We start from the raw sequence: 26,115 nt of genomic DNA, 5'->3' as shown, positions 1-26,115 counted from the left end.
TTGCTGTTGATGATAAAGCAAAAGTTAATAGTTCAGAATTTTAAAGCAGCTGAGTAAATCATGCACAGTAAATACTAGGGCCTGTTAGAAATAGATATCAAATGTTTAAAATGATAATCCAATTTTAGAATGACTTTGCATGAAGGTGGCAGCCTTAAGGACGGTAGAATTGTAGCTGAGAAATTTAATATGTGTCCATACTTACTAACAGAAGTAGAAGCAGTGAGAATGCATACAATCATTCTGGAGAATGATGGGAAATGGCTGTTAGGTAGAAGAAAAATAGACTGGAGTCCAAAATGGATAGGTTATTGTGCCGCAAAGATATGCAAGGCAGAGAAGATTTAACAAGCACTCACTCCGGATTTTCATTCCCCGAGATATGCAAACGGTAACATAAAATTGGAAGGAGGAAGGAGGTCATTATACAGGGCGACCCCATATCCGCAGAATCATTTTCCGTAGTTCCAGTTACCTGCAGGCCGAATATATTATAGGGAACTTTCCGGAACCAGGGAGGCTGCTGGGAAGGGAAATTTCCCATTGAAATGAATGGATTCGCTCCTATCTGGGGTTTCGGGTTTCTGTGGTAGGTCGTGGAGCATATCCCCCGCGGGTATGGGGGAGGCGGGGGGGGGGGGGGGGGGGGGGGGGGGGGTTACTACTGTATAATCTTTGAACACAATAAATCATACAACTACAAAAGGACAGCATATATGGAGTACTTCTGTGACAAAAAACATCCACAGAAATTCCAATGAAACACAGTGGATAAAAATTTACACCACACCAAAGGGGATATTAGGAGGGGATACTAAAATTAATTAAAAGATAGCTTTTATGAATGTTTTTAAAGGAAGAGAGATGAGGGGTTTCAGTAAAGAATTCTGGAACTAAAAGGTATAAACAGGTGAAAACACAAGGGTTGTAAGTGATATAACAGTTGGATGCCTGAGACTACAAGACCAGTTAGTATGACCACTGGGCAAAACCTAAAAACCATGATTTAAAATGAAGTTAATATTTCAAAATGCATATCACTGACAGCCAGTAAGGACATGTTAAAGGCCAGAATATACTTTTTGAAATGACTGACTACACAGTTGAAAGAGACACAAAAAGATGTATGGACATTTTTAGAACTGTTCAATAATGATAGAAAACATCAGATTCAACAAAAGAACAACAATGATTAATGGATATTGCTTGGTGAAACAAGTTTGACTGGGCAATTTTAAAAAATAAAGATAAAAAATTCAACTTGGCCACAAGATACAAGAACATAAGAACAAGGAGCAGGAGTAGGGCATCCATCCTTTTGAGCCTGCTCCGCCATTCAATAAGATCATGGCTGATCTTTTCGTGGACTCAGATCCACTTACCTGCACTCTCACCGTATCTCCTTAATTGTTTTTTAAAAAAATCCACCTTAGCTTTAAAAACGTTGACTGAAGTAGCGTCAACTACTTCACTGAGCAAGGAATTCCATAGATTTTCAACCCTCTGAGTGAAGAAGTTCCTTCTCAATTCAGTCCAAAATCTGGTCCCTCTAATCTTGAGGCTATTCCCTCTTGTCCTAGCTTTACTTGCCAGTGCAAATATCCTCTTTACTTCTATCTTATCTATCCCCTCGTAATTTTATGTTTCTATAAGAACTCCCTCATTCTTCTAAATTCCAATGAATATAATCCCAATCTACTCCATCTCTCCACATAAACCAATCCCCTCAACTCCACAATCCACCTAGTAACCCTCCTCTGTACCCCCTCCAGTGCCAGTACATCCTTTTTCAAGTAAGGAGACCAAAGTTGCACCCAATACTCTAGCTGTGGCCTCACCAGCACCTTGTACAGCTGCTTTTAAACTCAGTCCCTTTAGCAATGAAGGACAAAATTCCTAATTACTTGACGTACCAACCTTCTGTGGTTCATGGACCAGGACACCCAGCTCCGTCTGCATAGTAGCATGCTGCAACTTTTTACTACTCAAGTAATAATCCTTTTTACTGTTACTCCGACCAAAATGTATGACTTCACATTTATTAATATTATAATCTGCCAGACCTTTGCCCACTCAATGTATCTATGTTCCTCTGCAAGGTTTCACAGTCCTCTACACACTTTGCTATGCCACTCATTTTAGTGTCATCTGTAAATGCTGACACCCTACAGACAGTCCCCAACTCCAAATCATCTATATAAATTGTAAATAATTGCGATCCCAAAACCAATCCCTGAGGCACGTCACTAGCCACTGATCGCCAGCCAGAATAGCAGTCATTTATCCCCACTCTGCTTCCTGTTAGTCAACCATGCTGATACTTTACTCCCAATGACATGCATCCTTATCTTAAGTACGTCACCCTGTCGAAGGTCTTTTGGAAATCTAGGTACACCACATCCACTAGGTCCCCATGGTCTACTTTGCTCATAATGTCTTCACAAAATTCCGAAAGATTTGTCGAGAATGACCTGCCCTTTAACTTGCACAATATCAGAATTTATTAAAGTTACAAAAGCAGCAGGACTGGTAAACAAAGAGATAATGAGAGACTTCAGGAGAACAGACTGACCAGTCTGATACTGAGAATATTTCCACTGGAATTTACAGGGCTAAAAAAAAAAAATCAAAACATTTCTGCTGCCTCAGTTTTGAGCTCTCAAATTTACCTAAATATGCTCACCCTCAATGCTCTCCTCGCTAAATTAATCTCTTAAAATTTACAACTTGATTATTTGTCTTAATATCAGTGCAAAACCTAGTCTGTTAACACTCCTGCAAAATGCTTTTTCATTGAATTTACCTTACTCAGTCAACTCACGAAGGTCTTCATTCAAGGATCTTTTTTATTTGTACACTATTTAAAAGTTCAAGGGCATTTTAATGGTATCAGTAAACCTTTTGATTTGATGATAATAGAATTGCAGGGGCTTGGATAGTCCCACAGTGAGATGACATATCACATTAAGGCTAAGTAACAGGTGGAACACGTTCATTCGAGTGAGATATTGGACAGCCACTGACAAAACAAAACCATTGTTTATACAAACATAAAAAATAGAAAGAGGCTATTTAGCTTCTTGAGTCTGCTCTGCCATTCAAAAACATCATGGCTGTTTTGCTCGTGTTTATAACTAGACATTCTCATCTATTCCACCAATCTTTGGTTACCTTCTAAAGAAGAATCCATCTAACACTGCCCTTGAAGTATTCAGTGACCCTGCATTCAAATACAAGAGTTCCCATGTACCATGCATATTGAAGGAACATATAAATTTATGCACAACTGGAAACCAAGTATGCAATTGAAGAGTAAATGACATTACCAGCTTCAAGATCTGAAATTTATCAAAAGCTCTACCAGCTAAAATTCCCCTAGATGGATCAGTTTGACAACACTTGAGTAATTGTATAAACACTCTAAAAGCATCCCCTATTCATAAAATAAATAGGACAAATATAGTTGTACAGTTCTCAGATAATCTATCTTCCAGTCTATTACAGATCTGCTCTCATCTTCATAAGTGCTCAAAATGTCTTAACTAGACTCTATTCTGCTAATTGGTAACTGACCTGAAGTATCAACTGATTTTCTCTCAAATGCTGACAGACTGCATAGTTGTTTCAGCATTTCCTGTTTTTGTTTACACTACATAAACTCATTGATTATTACTTCTGAAGGTCCTTTATGTAAGACTATATACTTGAAGTACTTAAATCCATCTGTAAAACAAAGTACAAATATCCATTTCTTTAGGGCCTTCAAAATTGTTCAAGCAAAAACAACAGTATGTGCTAAATACCTTCTTCATGAAATTTCTTGTATATTCTGCTATATCAACTATTTATAATTTGAAATATAACACATATGGATAAGTTGTTATTTGATGTGAGGATTTATTCATCTGTGCTGAACAAAGCAATGATTTGTGGTTACAAAAAAAGGGCTGAGACACTAATATTTTAAAGTGCACAATATAAGATTTAAATATATATTTAGATAAAAGCTTTCATTAAACAGAGTTACCTTTCTTATTCAAAAATAAAACGAAACAAAACCAGCTTATTGCCATTTGTAGTTACATATGGATAACTGAGCGAATGCAGCTAATAATTCTTCTATTGCTAGAGGACTGTCCGGGAGGTTTGCATCCCCCTTTACAGAGCGGCACAATCGTGATCTAGTTGAAAAAGTAATGTAAAGCAGATAAAGGAAAATACAGTTGCACATTTGTACAAAATAAAGAAAATTCTTTATAAAAATTACTAATATACGCTAACTAAGCTAATAATTTACACATTTATCTCTAATCTAATATAATCACCTTTACTTCCTCTCCATATTGCACCATTTCCAAACAGGAAGACCAAGACTTTACTGATGACTAAGTAGTCCCCGAGATTTGTACACCTCGAAAGGGATTGTACTTCCTTCTACTTAGCTCTGCACCATTTTCAACATTCCTATCAGGATGTAGAAGTTGGTACATTAAGAATTATTTACAAGAATCAATGTTCTGTATCTCCCTTTTCGCCTTTTAGTTTAGAAAGCCTTACTATAAGATTCCTCTACCTGTTCGGATGCTAGTCAGAATAATTTTTAAATATGGTAGACATCCCACACAATGACTGGACTTAACTTTTTTTTGGTATTTATTCTTATACATCAACAATCTTGGGTTCAACGAGGACTAATCAGCTTGGGACCTTATTACAGCTTTGCTGCAAATATAGGAAACAGAGGGCTGAATTCCAGAGGTGAGATGAGAGAGAATTTTGCTCGATGACTTTGATCTCCCTGTTCATCAAAGATACCTTCATATTTAAGATCCAAGTGAGATAGAAATCCTTTAGCAAAATGAAGTCATTGGGAATCAGGGAAAAACACTCAAGTAGCTGAAGTCATACCTAGCAGGTCAATGACTGAGATTACTGGAGGTCAATCATGTCAGCCCCAGGACATCACTACAGGGTTTTCTAAAAGTAGATTCCAAAGGAACAGAAGAAAGCCATTTAAGGTGAGCCTTTTCAACTTTCAGTTAGATAATTCTTCATCATCTACTTCGATATCGCTTTCCAACACCAACTCCGTATTCCTTAACTTCATTCGTCTCCAGAAATCTATCAACTTCTTTCTGAAAATGCTCAAAGACTGAGCTTTCACAGCCCTCTAGGGTACAGCATTCCAATGATCCATCACACTCTAAATGAAGAGATTCATCCTCATCTTAGTCTTAATGTCCTACTCCTATCTCTTATTCTGAGATGATGTCCCCTGGTTCTAGTTTCAGTCATTAGGGAAACAATCTAGCTACATTTATCCTGTAGGAATTACGTACGTTTCAAGATATTGCCTGTAACTCTTCAAAGTACTGGAGAATACAGGTCAATTTTCCTCAATCTTTGCTGAAAACAACCCCACCATGTCAGTGATTAGTCTTATGAACTTCTGTTGCACTCCCTTATGGAATGGCATTGGTCTTTAGATAAAGAGACCAAAATAAAGAGATAAGGAGTTTGTTAACCATATCCCCCTTGCATAAATTCACGTTAACTCTACCCAAGTTAATAGTGCTTTTTTAGATGTCCGGTTATCTATAACAGATTCTAAGATCTTCCCTAATGTCAAACTAAAAGTCTGTATGATTTGGAGATGCCGGTGTTGGACTGGGGTGTACAAAGTTAAAAATCACACAACACCAGGTTATAGTCCAACAGGTTTAATTGGAAGCAGACTAGCTTTCGGAGCGACGCTCCTTCATCAAGTGATAGTGGAGGGCTCGAAAAGTCTGTAGTTCTTCACTCTGTCCTCCCTTCCCTTCCCTTCTTAAATGGTGGAGTTATATTTGCTACTTTGCAATCTGTATGAACCTTTGCAGAATTTTGAAAGTTAATCACCAATGCACCTCCATAGCCATCATCTTCAACACATACAATCCAGTAGATTTATCAAAATTCAATCCGGTAAAGTTTTCAAGCACTACTGCTTTACTAATATCTTTTAGGTCCTCAGTTTCACAAATACTGTGGCCACTTAGTACTTCTGGGAACTTTTCTGTATCTTGTTCTATGACGCCAGGTGAAAAGTAATTACTTTGTTTAAACGTTCCTGATCTCCACTTTAAATTATGCTGTCCCCACCTGTAGTAGACCCACATTTGACCCTTTACTCTTCCACATATTTAAAGAAATTTTTAGATTCTACAGTTATATTTCTCATTAGCCTGCATTCATATCTTCTTTTTCCCTTTGCTGGGTTCTAAATTGCTCTCAATCTTCAGGTTTACCACTTCTTCCTGCCATTACAAGGCAAGTTTTATTGTCTTCCATTAGCCACAATGACTCATCTTTTCCTTTAGGTGTTTGCATCTTCAAGGAACATGCTTTTTAACTTATACATTGTCTGTAATGAATGTAAAACTGTCATAGCCCATCAAACCAAATGGCTGGGCTCTCATTAGAGAGGTTTAACCCGAAGGTCACCATGCCTCAGGTAAGGGGAAAGGTTGAAAAGTAGATCACTTCATGTTAACCCACGTTGGTGCAAGGATTGAACACACACTGTTGGCATCACTGTTTTATCATCAAACCAGCCATTCAGGCAACTGAGCTAACCAACCTTGTAGACCATGCAGTATTTCTTTAAATACTAACATTGTCAAATTGTCAAATTTTGATGCATGATCCAAATCCACTGCCCCTCATACTTTCATAACATCCTTTGTTCATTTTTAAGACACTAATTTCAAAATGAACGATACTGCATTTAAACAATGCAAATTTCTATCGTACTAAAATCACTATTTCCCAAAGGTTCCCTTTTCAGCAAGGTTGTTAGTGAGCCCTTTCTCAACACACGATCTTCAACCTAAAACAGCCCTAGTCGATTTTTCAACCTATTTCAGAATCTTAGTGCATAAACACTCCAGGATTTCATTCATAAGAGTCTAATTACTGATTTGGCTTAACCAGTCTATGTAAATTTACACTGTCCATTGTTGTTACCCAAATTATATGCACTTTGTATAAATTTCCTGATTTATATCCTGCTCGAGACTACTATTATAACGTGGTGGCTGAAAACAATGTTTAGTGTCCTTTGCTATTTTTAAGCTCCAGTCTAACTGATTTTACATTTAAATTCTTAGGTTGGTGCTCCTCTCAATGTTATTGATCTTGACCCTTATTAAGAACACTACCTCACCTTAGTTTTTGCCTATTCCCCCCAAAATGCCAAATATTCTGGGATATTCAATTCCCAATATTGGTCACCTTGTAGCCACAACTCTAATGGTAACTATACCATACCTATTCATTCCAATTTCTGCTCTCAAATAATCAATCTAGAGTATCTTTAATTCTGTCAATTTAACATTATTCCCCATTCTGATGCAAAATTCTATTTGTTGGTCCTTCAGGTATTGAGACTGGCTCTAATGCAACGAGGGATACGTCGGGTTCCAAGAGATCAATTGTGTTAGAGGATTCTCTAGTCCGAGGTACAGACAGATGTTTCAGTGGCCAGCAGCAAAAAATCAGAATGGTGTGCTGCTTCCCTGGTGCCAGGATCAAGGATGTCTCAGAGAGGGTGCAGAATGTTCTCAAGGGGGAAAAGGGCCAGCAAGAGATCATTGTACACATTGGAACAAATGACATAGGAAGGGAGAAGATTGAGATTCTGAAGGGAGATTACAGAGAGTTAGGCAGGAATTTAAAAAGGAGGTCCTCGAGAGTAGTAATATCTGGATTACTCCTGGTGCTATGAGCTAGTGAGGGCAGGAATAGGATGAGAGAGCAGATGAATGCATGAGGAGCTGTTGTATAGGAGAAGGATTCACATTTTTGTATCATTGGAATCTCTGTTGGGCTAGAAGTGATCTGTACAAGAAGGACGGATTGCACCTAAATTGGAAGGGGACTAATATACTGGCAGGGAGATTTGCTAAAGCTGCTCGGGAGGTTTTAAACTAGTAAGGTGGGGGTTGGGACCCAGGGAGATAGTGAGGAAAGAGATCAATCTGAGACTGGTACAGTTGAGAACAGAAGTGAGCCGAACAGTCAGGGCAGGCAGAGACAAGGTAGGACTAATTAATTAAACTGCATTTATTTCAATGCAAGGGACCTAGCAGAGAAGGCAGATGAACTCAGGACATGGTTAGGAACATGGGACTGGGATAGCATAGCAATTACAGAAACATGGCTCGGAGATGGGCAGGACTGGCAACTTAATGTTCCAGGATTCAAATGCTACAGGAAGGATAGAGAGGGAGGCGAGAGAGGAGGGGTAATGGTGTTTTTGATAAGGGATAGCATTACTGTACTCCTGTACTGAGGGAGGATATTCCTGGAAATACATCCAGGGAAGTTATTTGGGTGGAACTAGGAAATAAAAAAAAAGGAATGATCACCTTATTGGGATTGTATTACAGACCCAGTAATAGTCAGAGGGAAATTGAGAAACAAACTTGCAAGGAGATCTTCATTATCTGTAAGAATAATAGGGTGATTATGGTAGGGGATTTTAACTTTCCAAACATAGACTGGGACTGCCATAGTGTTAAGGGTTTAGATGGAGAGGAATTTGTCAAGTGCGTAGAGACAATTTTCTGATTCAGTATGTGGTAGTACCTACTAGAGAAGATGCAAAACCTGACCTACTCTTGGGAAATAAGTCAGGGCAGGTGAGTGAGGTGTCAGTGGGGGAGCACTTTGGGGCCAGCGATCATAATTCTATTAGATTTAAAATAGTGATGGAAAAGGATAGACCAGATCTAAAAGTTGAAGTTCTAAAATGGAGAAAGGCCAATTTTGACGCTATTAGGCAAGAACTTTCAAAAGCTGACTGGGGGCAGATGTTTGCAGGTAAAAGGACTGCTGGAAAGTGGGAAGCCTTCAGAAATGAGATAATGCGAATCCAGAGAAAGTATATTCCTGTCAACGTGAAAGAAAATGCTGGTAGGTATACGGAATACGGGATGACAAAAGAAATTGAGGGTTTGGTTAAGAAAAAGAAGGAAACATATGTAAGGTATAGACAGGCTAGATCGAGTGAATCCTTAGAAGCGTATAAAGGCAGTAGGAGTATACTTAAGAGGGAAATCAGGAGGGCAAAAAGGGTACAGGAGATAACTTTGGCAAATAGAAAAGAAGAATCCAAAGGAATTTTACAAATATATTAAGGACAAAGGGGTAACTGGGGAGAGAATAGGACCCCTCAAAGGTCAACAAGGCGGCCTTTGTGTGGAGCCGCAGAAAACGGGGGAGATACTAAACGGTATTTTGCATCAGTATTTACTGTGGAAGAGGATATGGAAGATATAGAAGAACGTAGGGAAATAGATGGGAACACCTTGAAAAATGTCCATATTACAGAGGAGAAAATGCTGGATGCCTTGAAATGCATAAAGGTGGATAAATCCCCAGGACCTGATCAGGTGTACCCTAGAACTCTGTGGGAAGCTAGGGAATTGATTGCTGGGTCCCTTGTTCAGATATTTGTATCATCAATAGTCACAGGTGAGGTGCCAGAAACAAGCCAGGGAACTATAGACCAATGAGCCTGACGTCAGTGGTGGGAAAGTTGCTGGAGGGAATTCAGAGGGACAGGATGTACATGTATTTGGAAAGGCAAGGACTGATTAGGGATAGTCAACATGGATTTGTGCTGGGAAATGATGTCTCACAAACTTGATGGGGTAGTTTGAAGTAGTAACAAAGGATTGATGAGGGCAGAGTGGTAGATGTGATCTATATGGACTTCAGTAAGGTGCTCCACAAGGTTCCCCATGGGAGACTGGTTAGCAAGGTTAGAGCTGACGGAATACAGGGAGAACTAGCCATTTGGATACAGAACTGGCTCAAAAGGTAGAAGACAGAGGGTGGTGGTGGAGGGTTGTTTTTCAGACTGGAGGCCTGTGACCAGTGGAGTGCCACAAGGATCGGTGCTGGGTCCTCTACTTTTTGTCATTTAGATAAATGATTTGGATGAGAGCATAAGAGGTACAGTTAGTAAGTTTGCAGATGACACCAAAATTGGAGGTGTAGTGGACAGCGAAGAAGATTACCTCAGATTATAACAGGATCTTGACCAGATGGGCCAATGTGCTGAGAAGTGGCAGATGGAGTTTAATTCAAATAAATGTGAGGTGCTGCATTTTGGGAGAGCAAATCTTAGCGGGACTTATATACTTGATGGTAAGGTCCTAGGGAGTATTGCTGAACAAAGACCTTGGAGTGCAGATTCATAGCTCCTTGAAAGTGGAGTCACAGGTAGATAGGATAGTGAAGGCAGTGTTTGGTATGCTTTCTTTTATTGGTCAGAGTATTGAGCACAGGAGTTGGGAGGTCATGTTGCAGCTGTACAGGACAGTGGTTAGGCCACTGTTGGAATATTATGTGCAACTCTGGTCTCCTTCCTATCGGAAAGATGTTGTGAAACTTGAAAGGGTTCAGAAAAGATTTACAAGGATGTTGCCAGTGTTGGAGGATCTGAGCTATAGGGAGAGACTGAACAGGCTGGAGCTGTTTTCCCTGGAGCGGCAAAGGCTGAGGGGTGACCTTATAGAGGTTTACAAAATTATGAGGGACATGGATAGGGTAAATAGACAAAGTCTTTTCCCTGGGGTCGGGGAATCCAGAACAGACAGCATATGTTAAGGGTGAGAGGGGAAAAGTACGAGAGAGACCTAAGGGGCAACTTTTTCACACAGAGGGTGGTACGTGCATGGAATGAGCTGCCAGAGGAAATGGTGGAGGCTAGTACAATTGCAGCATTTAAAAGGCATTTGGATGGGTATATGAATAGGAAGAATTTGGAGGGATATGGGCCGGGTGCTGGCAGGTGGGACTAGATTGGGTTGGGATACCTGGTTGGCATGGACGGGTTGGACCGAAGGGTCTGTTTCCATGCTGTACATCTCTATGACACTGTCATTTCTTTGCTTACTTTTCACATTACTGCTTTTCTAGATTATTTTGCCAGTTTTGCTTTCATCCAACCTGAGCTCTTTCTTCATAACCACTCCTGAACATAACTGGCAAATCCCACTGTCAGAATGGTAGTCTGGTAATGCCAACATACAACTCGTTCACCTTTGTGATGTAAAATCATTGTGGAAGCTGCATTTCAAAGCTGAAGCACATTGCTTGTTAGTTACTTTTGCAAAGAGGTTTCTTTTAAAATAAGACAAGGATAGGGAGTTCTTCCAGGACAATTACTAAATTCAGCATTTGCCATAAAGCAGGTGACTGCAGACTCCTGTGGTATTAGTAGAGAGATGTTTATATTGCGGGTTTACGACAGGTGGGGTAAATATGCAAGGCTATAAAGCTTTGTTTGCAGTTCACAAATCTAAGGTCGAACAAGTTGTTTACCATTTAGTTTAGAAGACACCAAGATTGAGTTTAGAAGCAAGTTTAATTTCGCTACTAGTAGGAGGTTAGGGACTAAGTCACATCAGCAGAAAGTTTTAGTTCACAAAACATCCAAATTAGTAGAGTCCAGTTAGAAATCTGCAGGTAATTATAATGGTGAAAGCATTCAGATTTATAAGTTTCATGCTGACAGACTTGGAACAAGCTCATTAAATTGTTTCCATTGTTCACAGCAAAGAAATTAAGGAGTTGGTTAAGTAGAACCTCAAGGATGGAGATAGGCATATCATTTCTCTGGACTTGACTCTAACAGATGGTGTTTGCAAACAGGTTGGCACTTTGCTGTGTGTTTTGAGATATTTCTAAGCAATTTCTATATTTAGATAGCTTGCTTTGTTGTTTTATTTCTTTGTCTAATAAACTCCTGTTCATTTTTAAATACAATCTGCGGCCTGAAGTGATTAAGCCTCTGGTGACTAATCACCCTGTTAACAAAATACACAGAAAAAACTCAGATTTATCAAGCAAGGTCTCATTCAGAGATCTGACTTGTCCAGTAGTACCATCAGCTGGGATCATAGCATTTTGTACAACTCCTACCCACTTCAGAACTGATCCCAACGTCTAAACAACCCTTAGTTGTACACCAGTACTCCAGCCACATGTGAAAATCACTCACTCATTCGCTTATTCCTGTGCTCATCAGCATGCCAACTGAGACTAATCTGAGATTACTACATTTCCATTCTCCTTCCTAACTCTCTGAAATTTGCTTTCAGGATCTCACTTCTCCTTGCCACCCAAAGTTACTGCTATCAATGTGAACCATGCACCTGCTTCTTCAATCTCAAAATGTCCCTGCAGAATGTCTTCCAGACACTCATGACATCCTTGACCCCTAAACCAAAGAGGCAACCTATCAGCTTGGAGTCACATCTGTGACCATAGAAATGCCAAACTATTCCCCTAATTAATGAATCCCATAACCATTACTGCTCTTTTATTTTTTTTCCTTCACCCTGTATAGCTGAGTTATCCAATGGTATCACCAAGCTTAATATTAGGATGTAATGGCTCAGACTTACCAATTTCCAGATAGTTATTTCGATAGTATAGACTGGAGTTTTACATTGGGACACTGCAGAATCCCTGATATAGCAGAATCTAAGGGAATAGCCTGGTAAGTGAAGAAAGAAAATGGGCAATTCCCCTACTCCTGGAATCCTCCAATTAAATAGAGAATTCAGAGAGTTCCCTTGTAGTTATGCTAACAGTTACCCACGAAAAACTAGGTTTTTCATTGTCCTAAGTTAACCCCAGGGCAACCATTAAACTAATCACTCCACACACCATTAGTACCCCAAGTATATCTCTCCCAGACCTCTTCCGGAACCTTAGCTGACACACCTAATGGCTGACACCAACCATAGCATTGGATACACCCCTCTTCCCTGAGACCTGTTACTCTGTCTCTGCCCTTGAGACCTTGTATCCCACCCCTGTTCTTGAGACCCGGGGTGGCACGGTGGCTCAGTGGTTAGTACTGCTGTCTCACAGCACCAGGGACCCAGGTTCAATTCCAGCCTTGGGTGACTGTCTGTGTGGAGATTGCACATTCTCAGTGTCGGCATGGGTTTCCTCCGGGTGCTCCGGTTTCCTCCCACAGTCCAAAGATGGGCAGGTCAGGTGAATTGGCCATGCTAAATTGCCCGTAGTGTTAGGTGCATTAGTCAGAGGGAAATGGGTCTGGGTAGGTTACTCTTCGGAGGGTTAGTGTGGACTTGTTGGGCCGAAGGGCCTGTTTCCACACTGTGGGCAATCTGATCTAAATTCCACACCCAGACGTTCGACTAAAAAAGGAAAAACCTCATCCCCAGGGAAACTGATACTACCCTCTTTCCTTTGGGACCACATTTCCACCCTATGCTGGAACAGACACATCTGTCCACCCCCTGCTGTTGGAACCCAACATACCTTTCTCAAGAGATCCAAAACACCCCAGAACCCAATAACCACCCTTCTCAAAAGGGCACTGGATCAAAGACCCCTCTCTCCCCTCCCCCAGGATCTCTACCAGACCCAGCACCACCAACTACCCTAAATACTCAGTCACTTAACAGGCACCCTTTCCACCTTAAGCCTTGTCACCCTACCACACTGGGATCTTATCCTCACAGTTACCTTATTCACTCATCCTTTCACAGGAACCATCAATGTGGTTGGACATTTAAATCACAGGATACAGCAAAGTGTGCTGTAAAAAAGGGAGTGCAGTTTATCTTGCTACAACTGTCCTGTAGCACAAGGATACAGTTGCATTTATAGGACAAAGGGAGGAAAAGTGCCAAGTGTTGGGATAAACCCTGAAGACATTTCTTAAAGCAAAGCATATAACAGAATCACAGAAGTGTTAAGGTGCAGAGGGAAGCTATTCAGTCCACTGTGTCTGCACCAGCTCCTCAAAATGATCACTACTTGTCATCAATTTCCTACTTTTTTTCTGAATATGCTTTATCTCTATCCAAATAATCATCCTTTCAAATGCTCAACTGAACCTACTGCCACCATTCAGGCGATGCATTCCATCTCCCAATATCTGCTGAGAGAGCTTTTTTTTCTTAAATCACCCTTGCTTTTTTTGCAAATCACCTTTATTTCTATTCAGTCTCGCTCTTGTTTCTTTTAGAAGCAGGAACAGTTTCTCCTGATCTACTCTCTCCAACCACTGATGATTTTGAAAATCTCAATCAGATCACCTATTAATCTTCTCTCCAGGGAGAACTCTTAGGAATGGGCACCAGATCTGAAACATTAATTGATTTCTTTCCACAGATACTGCCAGACCTGCTGAGCTTTTCCAGCAATTTGTTTTTATAGCCTAAATACCATATCTTGTGTATGTGAAGGAGCAAATGGGTATTTGCAAACCTTTGCCAATGGCATGGAAATTTGATAAGACAGTTATCAAAAGATGTATGGCTTTGAAAACAGGCAGTAAATACAAAAAAGTCAATCATGCTCAAGTTTTATAATTTGCTAGTTAGGCCTCAACAGGTACATTGTATACAATTCAGAACAGCATACTTCAGAAAGGATGCCTATATCTTGGAGAGGGTATTTTGGCATTTGACTAAAAAGACATGAAGCATAAGAAACTTCGTTTATGGCAGGAGATTGGAGAAATTGGATTGTAATTCATTGAGCAGAAAAGTTTTAAGTGGAGACTTAATAGAGATTGAGGGGTTTGGAAGAAAGCAGCAACAGTTTCCTCTGGTACGAGAGTTGTTAACCAGATATAATAGATTCAAAACAGGTGACAAAGGAAGAAATAAGGAAAAATGTTTCTGAGATGCAGAATAAATCTGATAACAGATCATAGAAGATTCCACTGTAGTGTTCAAAAAACAATTAGACTTATATTTAATTCATTCTAGTTAATTTTAATGAATTAATTAGGGATAAAGATAATCTGTCATACTAAACTGAACATTCCTTTAAAGAGTTAATAGTGGCAGGAGAGGATGAGTGGCTTCTTTCTTGGCTATATGATTCTTTGATTTTACGTTAGTTGCAATTTGCCTCTGTCACAAAGTTATGAAAATGGGGCTTTATCTAATATACAGAAAAAGTACAAGAGCATATAGGGAGGAACATCAGATCAGAAACAGGCCATTTCATATTTGAGCCTTTTCTGGCATCTCACAGATCTGGCTGACCTGTGATCCAACTCCATACATTTGCCTTTCCTTCACTTCCTTAAATACATTTGGTTAACAAGATTATTCTCAGATCTACAATAAACACTTGACCTAGCACCAACTGCCACTTGTAAAAGACATTTCTGAATTTCAACAGCCCTTTGAAATTAGAACGGTTTCTTAACTTTATCCCCCATGAGGCCCTGGTCAGACAATTGAGATTATGCAGATGGATATTTGATTTTTAAGATTGCAACGCTCTGAAAATCATGCTTAATGCATCATGGAAATTTGCTCTGGAGTAAAGGAAAACAAAAAGCAAATGTTGTGAACTCTATCATTGGGCAGTTAACAAGAGCAGACTTTTAAGAAGCTAATACAAAGCAGTAGTTGGCCATTCAGCCTGTCAAACAGCTTCCATATTCAAACAGATAATGGCTCCCACTACACAATTTTTCCCATATACTTTGATGTCATTAGCATCCAGAACTCTATTGATTTCTATCTTGAACATACCCAATGACTGAACTTCCACAGTTCACAGATGAAGAACTCTGAAGATACACCAATTAAGCAAAGAAATTCCTTCTCAGTTGTAAACATATTTGTCTTTCTTTCTTAAATAAAATTGGAGGGCAAACAAGCAAACATCCAAATGCATAGTAAAAGCTTCTTGAAATAAATAAAAAGGAAGACAGAGGCCCTAACATAGGGAATGCAGCAAGGGAGCCAGGAACTGGCAGAGAAGTTTAATACGTTATATCAATCTTCACGGTAGAAGACACTCAGAGCATTTCAAAAATATTAATTCAAGCAGGAAAGGGGGGAACAGGGCAGAAAAGTGGAAATAACTACAATAGCTACCAGTCAAGAAGTGTTGCTAGGGAAATTAATAAAGCAAAGGATGCAATAGAGATTTGCAATTTAGAAATACTTAATATCAGAAGACAGAGTCAATACAGATTCATGAAGGCAAAATCATACCTGACAAATTTATCCAAATTTTTTACGACGACAACAAGCAGGATAGACAAAAGGAAACCAGCAGATGTAATGTATTCGGATTTCCAAAAAGCGTTCAATAACGTACCAAACAAAAGGTAACTTAATGGGATGGGTCCATGTTTAGGGTAGCATACTAGCATGGATAGATAACTAGCTAACCAAGACAAGAGAGAGCTGAGTTAAAGCGGGTATTTTCATGATGGTAACCTGTAACTGGTAAAGTGCCACAGCGATGAGGACTGGAGCCACAATATTTGTAGTAGAGATTAATTACTTGAATGAAGAAAATAAAGATACTATTGCCAAGTTCACAAATGACACAAACATAGATGTGAAGAATCACAATGAATCACAGGATCCCCACTGGTCATTTGGCCCAATAAGTCTACACTGATCCTTCGAAGAGTATCCCATTTCCCTACCCTATTATTCTATATTTCTCCTGACTAATGCATCTAACCTACACAAGTAATCTAATCTAATCTAATCTAATCTAATCCCTGAACACTAAGGGCAATTTAGCACGGCCAATTCACCTAACCTGCACATCTTTGGACTGTGGCAGGAAACCAGAGCACCCAGAGGAAATCCACACAGACACACAGGGAGAATGTGCAAATTCCACACAGATAGCTGCCAGAGGCTGGAATTGAACCTGGGTCCTGGCACTGAAAGGCAGTAGTGCTCACCACTGAGCCACCATGTCAAAATTAACAGTCTGCGAAGATATATAGATACATAGGCGAGTGGGCTAAACCTTAGCAGATGGAATAGACCAAATGGCCCCATGCCGTATGATCACTGGGTCAGTAAATACTATGCAACCATCAAATCCAAAGTCCCCACTTAGGTTTAATTTTAGCACAAAGAGCAGAATTTTTATGAATGTGGATTCAACATGAGGTTGTTTTTATTCCCTATTCAACCAAGTGAACATCAAATGAAAATTCCTCAACGCACACTTCAGCCAATTTCATGTGATTTTCTTTGGCCTTAGGATGTGGATGTTGTTGGCGAGGCCACAATTTATCACCCAAACTTAATGCCTCGAAAAGGCGGTGATCAGCTGCCTTCTTTAACCACCGCTGCTCCTGAAGGATAGTTGTACATACAGTTTAAAAAAAAAAAAGAGTTCCAGGATTCTGACCAAGCAACAGTGAAGGAATGGCGAGGTAGTTCAAAGTCAGGTGGTATTTGGCGTGGAGGAGAACTTGTTTCCATCCATCTGCTACCCTCTGCATCAGTAAAGACAAGCATGCCCTGGCTAGTGATGGATTTCAATTAAGGGGGTTTTGTCTTTTATTGTATTGACCTATTGTTGGAGCTGCCCTGATCCAGGCAAGTGGAGAATATTCCATCACACGCTTGACACCTAGTTTGTTAATTGCGAGCTGAATGTCAAGGGTAGATTAGATTCTCTCATTGGAAAATTGTTGCCTGGCACTAACATTAATTGTCACTTTGCAGCTCAAGATCTGTTGTCCAAGGGTTAACTGTGTAGATTTTGCGCAATCTTTCCTGCACGTTTTAGGTTTTTGCTAAAATGCGCAGTAAAGGAAAGATGTGTCAACTTGAAACCTAGTCTGTTGTTTGAAACTTGTGAATATGGAGCACGATTCGTTTGCAACTGATACATTGAAATGAAAAAGCAAAATTTCACGAAGCAGCAATCTGGTATTTTTTGTGTGTTAAAAAAGGTTCTATGAGAAAAGCATACCATACTTTTGCTGTAAATAAAAATATGTTGTTTAATATGCTTCCCAACATGTAAATATTACATCATAATATCCTTTTAGATGCACGCATCCCAAAACCTATGAACGACTAATCAAGGTCTGCTTCAGTTCCGTATTTGTGAGACAAGTAGGATGATGCGGACTCAGTATATTGAAACATGAAGAATCAGGCAATCAACTTATCATGGTAAGGTAAACATTTTGATTTTAAAGATGCTTGTGCTCTTATTCTTGATAATTGTTACATACATAAATAAATAGACCAGTCTGTTATCTAACAAAGATTCTCAATTTTTCCATTATGCTGGCATATTTATAATTTCTTTTTAAAATGCCTAACCAATAAATATTCACATTTCATTTCACTTTTGATGGTGGCTCACCACTACTTCCTGTATTTTATTTAATCCTATGCACAAATCAACAAGTTACAACTTTTTAACTAGCTATACAAATTATCACCTGCATATTGTAATACAAGTAACTGAGAAATAGAGTTACGCATGTGGTGAAAGATAAATCCACTGACAACTTTTATCTAACATTGCGTAAATTGTATTGTACTTTTATATAGCAGTAAAGAATATACAGTTCATCATCATTGTATAGTAACCAACTAATAGGAGCTACAAGCTTATACTATCTTGCATCTAAAAAAGTTCATGGAAGAAGGTAATGAACTAAAATATCAAATACAATGCAACTGGAGGTTTCCAAAAACACCCATAAAAGTGTACACTTCAAAAATAAATCTCAATACATTTAAATGTGCTCTTCTCGACTCAATCCTTACCTGTGATCTTTGTGCCAAAGTAGGTCGTGCATGTCTCCAGAATACTTTCCTTAGGACATCAGGGAACAAGCAAGCAACTACGATAACAATTATGCCAAGCCAGGCTGAACCACTGGACAGCATGTGTACAAAGACACAGTACATGTCTTGTGATTGCAAAAATGGCCTGAAAAGGAAGAGATTGGAGATTAAACATATGGTAAGCGCATATTGCACCTCCACATTCAGGTGAAGCTCCTCCTTACTCCCAGCTAATTACTTCAAAAAAAGTAGTATCTCACACTGCAACAAATTCCAAATATCTCAACTTAAGTAAAAGTTCACACAATGGAGGTGTTTGCAAAACACATTCAAAACTTTAATACGCATCTACAAAGTGTATTGATAACAGTTTCATTTTAACAGGACAATCCAATCCAAACTGTTTTTTTAAGTAAAGGACTCATTATTTTAACATAATTCACTTTTCATTAAGAACGTACACGTCCTAACATATCCTTTAATCTGACTACTGCGAATACGTACAATTTCAGTCATTCCGAACATACAAGTATATGGAATTAGAGAACAAAATTGATTTTCAAATGGGCATTCATTATACCAAATGTCAACAATGAGATATTGTGGGCCCATAACAAATCGATGGTAAAAATATCACCTACAATGAACAGGAAAAGAAAGTACCTTAAATCTGCATACATTACGACTTTCGAAATCAAAATAATTATGCACGTGAATAAACTAGATAACTGTACATAGTATATTGTACTTACACAGCTTAAGTACAGTGTCACACTTAAATGAGATTAATATACTCAAAACAAATGAAAGGAAATCACATTTGAACTTCAAATTATAGAAAACAATGAGACAATCATTCCTTGATATTTAATGGAATTACCATTTAAATGGTATATGCATCAAGCAGCTTGCCCGATTGGCATCACATCCACAAACATTTACTCCTTCCACAATTTACACATAGTAGCATCAATGTGTACTAACTACAAGATGTACTGCAGAAATTCACTGAGACTACTTCGACAGCAACTTCCAAATCTACGATGTGGAGGTTCCAGTGTTAGACTGTGATGGACAAAGTCAGAAGTCTCACGACACCAGGTTGTAGTCCAACAGGTTTATTTGAAATCACAAGCTTGCAGAGCGCTGCTCCTTCATCAGGTGAACTATAATCTGGTGCCGTGTGACTTCTGACTATGACCACAATCGTTTAGAAGGACAAGGGCAGCATGGGAACACCATACCAGTGATCCTTCTTTAGAAGATTTTGGGTCCAGAAGGGTTAAACTCTGCTTCGTCTCCACCAGTCCCACTGAGATTTCCCAACAATTCCTATTTTTGTTTCTGGTTTCCAGCATCCACAGTTCTTTGGTTCTTGCTTTCTCAGATTAAAAATGTCTTGCACAAGGCAGCCATCTCGACAAAATCAAACCCAACCGCCCAACCCTCGCACTAACACAAGTCTTGCAGCTCGAGGTGATGGGACAGGATTGAGCCATCTGGCAGCCTCTCACTTTAGACTGGCACATACATAGTGGAGGTTGACTTGATCATTTTGCACTTAAAAGAACAGAAGATCACTTCAGTAGTTTTCTTCATGACTGAGTAGTCCTCTTAAGGATCCATTCTGCTCACCTTGCATGGGGGAAGGGGTTAGATAACGTGCCCTAAAATTAGTCTGTTCGTCACCAATCTGGCTGGAAAACCAAAACCAGTGGGCTCAGCTACCTGTGATCTGAAAACTGAAAACTCAAATCTCAGAGCAGAAACCATTCCATGAAAAACAATTGTCTTGAATGAACTACCCTGTTTCCCATGAATGCGGGCATTTCAGAGCAATCGCTGCCCTGCAGAAGACTCTAAGAACAGGTGAAGAACAGCTTGGGAAGGTGGTGGTTAGCTCTCCTACTGGAGTGGAAAACCCTAGGATCAAACCAGGATGCGTGGACTTGGATTTGTCATCAAGAACAATCTCATCAGCTGACTGAGCTCCATGTTAGTATCAACGATTGCCTCATTATTCAAATTACAATTGTCAAGAACAAGTAGGGAATGGTTGCGAGTTACTATCCCTCAACACTTGGTGACATAAACAAGTCCAAAAGAGGCTTATACTCCATCCTAGATGCCATAATTACCTAAAGAAAGATAACATTATCCTTCTTGGTGTCTTCAACACCATCTAATGCGCTGAAGAAATTGGCTGCAAGACCAGGAAACACCAAGAATGGTTTGATGAAAATGGCTACATCATCCAAGACCTCATCCAAGGGGTGGAAAGATCTCCACGCTTGATAAAACTACATCACCGGTGAGGCAAACAGAAGAACCCATCAAACAGCAAAAGGCAACTCAAAGAAGTAATAGAGAAATCACTAACCATTGGTAGACTGAGAAAACTGAACAGCTGTAACTCTGTCAACAAGCACAACATTTGGTTTTTTTTTAGTGTCACTAGGTCAATAAATGGACCTAGCACCTTGTCTTCAAGTTGTTGCAGAGTAAGGACAGAACTCTTGACAGACAGAAAAACATCAGCCTGTTCAAGTAACTCTTAAACAGTGATACACTTGTACAGGATACGTTTGAGGAAATCCCCCAACTCTCCAAAGATGATCCTGGACTCCCACCTAGTGTAGCATAAGTTGAAGATGCAATTCGACACATGAAGAATGGAAAAAGCCACAAGAGTAGGCAGGATTCCACGGAACATTTTCAAATTTGGAGGAGCTCAGCTTATTCATCTCTATTGAAAATCCTTGCTCTATCAAGAGCTCAATTCTCTCAACTAGACTGTTTCTCTTCGATATATTGCTCATACATTCAGTCTATGAATAGTAAACACAGGAGGAACAGCCCATGGTTAGAGGATCAGCTCTTCACCGATTCTACTTATGACATGACTTTACTCCAGCTGGTTGTTCCAAGTGTTTGCGAATCTTTCGGGGACACGTTTGCCCACTGTTCCAGTGTATTTTGAAATCTGCACTTGGGTTGAGATGACTGGAATTAATTTCCCTGAAAATCAATATAAGCAACACAAGGGAAAGACTTGCTTCCCTTAACTGGGCTGATTACTGACTAAACCATTGGACACAAAGTAACAATTTAACTTACCGTGCTATTCTTCATTTACAGATTGCTTCATATGCACAATCTTTCTTCATTCTCAAAATTCTACTTCAGTTTTATTTTACACCATCGTACTTGAATGTTAAACAATTTGGCTCTAAAAGCAAGTCTATATTTATTTTTTGTGACTATTATATTCAGCCATTTAAAAAGAGATGAATGGTCAGCCAAAAAAAACCAGATAGGTTATTAGTTTTAAGTGTGAGGTATATTTTATGCTGAGCAGGAGTATGAAGGGATATGAGCCAAAGGCAAGTGTACAGAATTACACCATTGATCAACCGCAATCTCACTGAACAGCAGAACGGCTTAAATGGGCTGAACAGCCGAGTCCCGTTCCTATGTTCTTAATATGTTAAATGTTTACATTCAATTTATCAAATTATCTAGTTGTACTTTTCATAATGGAACACAGATAATCAAATATTCTGTCAGTTAGTACAAATCACTTACCAAATTATTGCTCCATAAAGCAAAGAAAATCCAAAGTAAAAAATTATTGAACCCCACATAACAAAGTGATTTATCCAGGTCCAGTAGTGTGTCTCGATTCCAAGCTGATTGCGTTTTGAAAATAGAGATGGGGTGGAGGTGAAAACAGAGAGAGATTTAATTTTTTTTTTATAAAGGATTACAAGGAAAACAGCATGCCAGGCATGAAATAAAATGGTTTAAAACAAATTCTAATTAAATATTTACTTCATTGTCTTGGGTTTTAAATTTTATGTAAGTAACTTCAAATGAAATAAAGTCATTTTCAATATTACGAACCAGTCAAGTGAACAATTAATAGTGGAAAACATTCATTCTTTAATAGTTTAATTATGAGGTTTTCACTTTGCATGTAGAGGTGATTACAGGAGCTTGAAGAAATTGTTTTACTATTTACTGCTGCTTGTAATGCCACTATACAAAAGGCAAACTGTTAACAGTGCCAACATAACTAAATTAAAACAATTTACCCACAAATGACCATATTTTATTTTTAAAAATGTACAACTACATTTTGTGTTAAAGATTCTCTAGTGCATACTGATCAAAGAGTTTTAAAAGAGTTACTGAGCAGGTGATTCAGTGAGGACGTATGCGTTATATACCAAACATTTAATGAGAGCCTGAGATAAAACGTTGGGGGATCTATAGTCCCAATCTAATGTCCTCGGGACGGGCTGCTGACTGTGAAATAAATTCAATAAAAATCTGGAATTTAAAAAAAACCTAATTTAGTCGTGACCATGCAACCATGATTGAATGTTGTAAAAACCCATCTGGTTTAATAATTCCCTTTAGGGAAGAAAATCCCATCCTTATCTAATCTAGCCTACATGTGACTCCAGATTCCCAGCAAAGTGGTTGACTTTTAAATGTCCTCTCAAGTAGCTCTAGCAAGCCAAGCAGTTCCAAGGGGGATTAAGAATGGGTAATAAATGCTAATTGAATGAATTTAAAAAAGGCAGGCTTTTCACCGATAGCTGGTGACCTCAAAATGTACCCATTTCAATGCCAGGGCCATAAGTCTAAAGGATAATTATACTTTAGATCAAAGGTGGACAAGTTCTCGGGGCACATGAATTAGATCAGAGTGGAAAGGGGGGGGGGGGGTCGTCGAAGTCTTCCTAATTTCCTGTTCCCATGAGCTAACAAGAGAGAAAACCTCATTTATACATTACTGATCTAGAGGAAGGAGGGCATTGTTGCTACATTTGCAGATGACAAAGATAGGTGGAGGGATAGATATTGTTGAGGAGGCTGCCGAAGGATTTGGTCAGGCTAGGAAACTGGGCAAAGTTGTGGCAGATAGAATACAATTTCAGAAAATGTGAGGTTACGCACTTTCATAGGAAGAAGAGGCATAAACTATTTCCTAAACTTCGGAAGACTTCATAAATCTGAGGCACAAAGGGAGTCAGAGTTGAGGATTATCCAAGTTAACACGCAGGTTCAGTCGTCAATTAGCATTCATTTCAAAATGGTGAGAACAAAAGAGCAGCAATGTACTGCTGAGGCTGTAGAAGGATCTGGTCAGACCACATTTGGAACACTCAGCAATTTTAGGCACCGTATCTAAGGACGGATGTGCTGCCATTGGAAGGAGCCCAGAAGACTTTACAGAATTATCCCACAGATGAAGGACTCGCCATAGGAGGGAGCAGGTGAGGACTCTGAAGACTGTACTTGAGGGAGTTTAGAAGGATGTTTGGGGTGGGGTGTGTTGGATGGGGGAGGGGGGGATTGGATTGAAACTTATAGAATACGGAGGCACCTGGATACAGCGGATATAGAAATGATGTTTCCAGTAGTAGGAGAGACTAGGACCTGAGGGACACAGCTCAGTGAAGGGATGACCCTTCAGGACAGAGAGGAGGAGGAATCGCTTCAGCCATAGGGTGGTGAAACAATGGAACTTATTGGTCACAGAATGCTCTGGATCTCAAGTCATTGAGGTACTGAATACAGAAATAGGTTTTTGATTAATAAAATGGATCAAGGGTTACAGGGAGAAGGCAGAAGAATGGGATTGAGAAATAGATCAGCCATGGTCGAATGCTGGAGCAGACTCATTAGGCCAAATGGTCGAATTCTGCTCCTATATCTTAGGGTCTTAAATAATATGTACAAGGAAAGATGTTGTTGAATAGGAACAAGCTTAATAACTTTCAGAACCAAATATTTGCAAATTCAGTAGAATAAACCATGAAAATTAAAATGAGCTTAGATTGCTGCTGCATATTTTAGTTTGCGGTATACTGCTGAGGAACAAGTTTATAATTGTAGTTTGAAATCTACATTAAGCTAGTCTCTGGTGGGAATAATTTGAGATTTCAAGCTCCAGCTTTTTTTTTGAAAAAGAGAAGATAGTTACCGAAGAAATAAAAGTGTATTTAATTTTAGTGCAAACAATCTGTTTTGATTTGCTAAATTTTTAATTGCTCTTCGATGTATATTGACCATCATTGTTATTGGATTCAGCATGTTAAAAGTATCAAAATTTGTAAAATCCATTAAGCAAACAGCAATTAAATACCACATGACTCAAGGGTATGCTTACTCAACAGTTTGACTTTGTGGCTTTAAAAATGACACCATTGCACATTAACAGTGTAATAGTAGAATATGATATAATCATCTCATTTTATATAAAGCAATATAACATTTGACATTGAATAAAATAAATAATTCAAAAGGATGATATATGCATGCATACAGAAACAGAATAAGTAGGCCATACTTTACACTGTTTTTATGCCATTTGTTAGAATGTGGAACACAACCTTAAGAAGCAATTTTAAAAAAAATTGTGCTTTTAAATAGAAACCAGATGAGCTTATCAATGAAAAAGGGAACGGAACAATATGGTGATAGGCTGAAATAGGGTAGATGCATAAAAAGGAGTCATGTATGGAGCAAAAGACCATAGACTATTAGGCTGAATGGCACATTCATGTGCTGTGAATCCCAAATAACACTTTTGCTCGAATTAGCTTTTACTCAGTGATACCTATTTTTCACATAATGCAGAGCTAACAAAAAGGTAGCCTTTAAAATCTAATCATTCTTAATTTTATGATGCCCCTTATCAGTACTGATTTGTGCTACATGTCACGAAATAAAATCGGCACAGGTAAATGTACATTAGCACAAATACACTTCAATAAACTTCTCCTTATTGTTTAAGCCCTCAGCTTTAATAGCACATACTTACCTTTAAAGTAACTGTAATAAACATCACTGTAAAAACCAGAAAGCCAAATGTCCAGTTTCCAGACATCTAAATGTAAGAAGAAACAAGTTAAAACACAAGTCCTGATCTTCTACAACCCTCACAAAGAATGCATATGAATGACTAAGAAAGTGGAGTAATTGATGAATTATTACCTTTGCTAGAAAGCAAGAAATCTCTCCTCTGTAAATTTCAATAATTATAATATTAAACAGATGGGATAGCAATCCAAATAGCCTAATCTACTAATTTGTTTTAAGTAAACTAAAATTACTTTGTAGATAATGATTAAAAAATTCTCATCAATTGAAGACCAATAACTTGTTGAACTCTGATGCCTGCATGGAGATTAGCTTGAGTAAACAGCATAAAATTATACAACCATGTTTACATTGCTCTCAGGAAAAGCAGAACTTATGAGAGTTTGAATATATACACAATATTCTGCTCAGTTCTGTCACAGGGCCAATAAAATGTTTCACATCACAGACAAATGGGCAGCTAAACTTTTTCATGCACTTGAACCTTAAAAGGAAGGCCACTTAGTGTTTCGTAAACCTCAAAGCATAAAAGGTTAATACTCGCTGTGATCACAATTAAATGCAAATATTTAGCCAAGCTGTGCTTTTAAAAATG

The 26,115-nt window shown here is 38.8% G+C and overlaps 1 protein-coding gene across 5 annotated transcripts in view; it reads right to left on the bottom strand.

Moving 5' to 3' along the window:
• Positions 1-26,115, bottom strand: part of atp11b (ATPase phospholipid transporting 11B) — a 177,666-nt gene that overhangs the window by 39,580 nt on the left and 111,971 nt on the right. For all 5 annotated transcript variants that reach the window (XM_087993531.1, XM_043702353.2, XM_087993532.1 and 2 more), the window contains 3 exons: positions 25,462-25,527; positions 22,212-22,315; positions 18,606-18,771 (listed from right to left, as the gene is read on the bottom strand). In XM_087993531.1, the coding sequence (XP_087849657.1) occupies positions 18,606-18,771; positions 22,212-22,315; positions 25,462-25,527 (336 nt within the window). The remainder of the gene's footprint in view (positions 1-18,605; positions 18,772-22,211; positions 22,316-25,461; positions 25,528-26,115) is intronic.

This window comes from Chiloscyllium plagiosum, unplaced genomic scaffold (genome assembly GCF_037043375.1).
Source record: "Chiloscyllium plagiosum isolate Xiang-an unplaced genomic scaffold, Cpla_swu_hap1 HiC_scaffold_13, whole genome shotgun sequence".
NCBI classification, from domain to species: Eukaryota; Metazoa; Chordata; class Chondrichthyes; order Orectolobiformes; family Hemiscylliidae; genus Chiloscyllium; species Chiloscyllium plagiosum.
The sequence above is the reverse complement of the archived record's forward strand: the minus strand, read 5'-3'. Positions and strand labels throughout refer to the sequence as shown.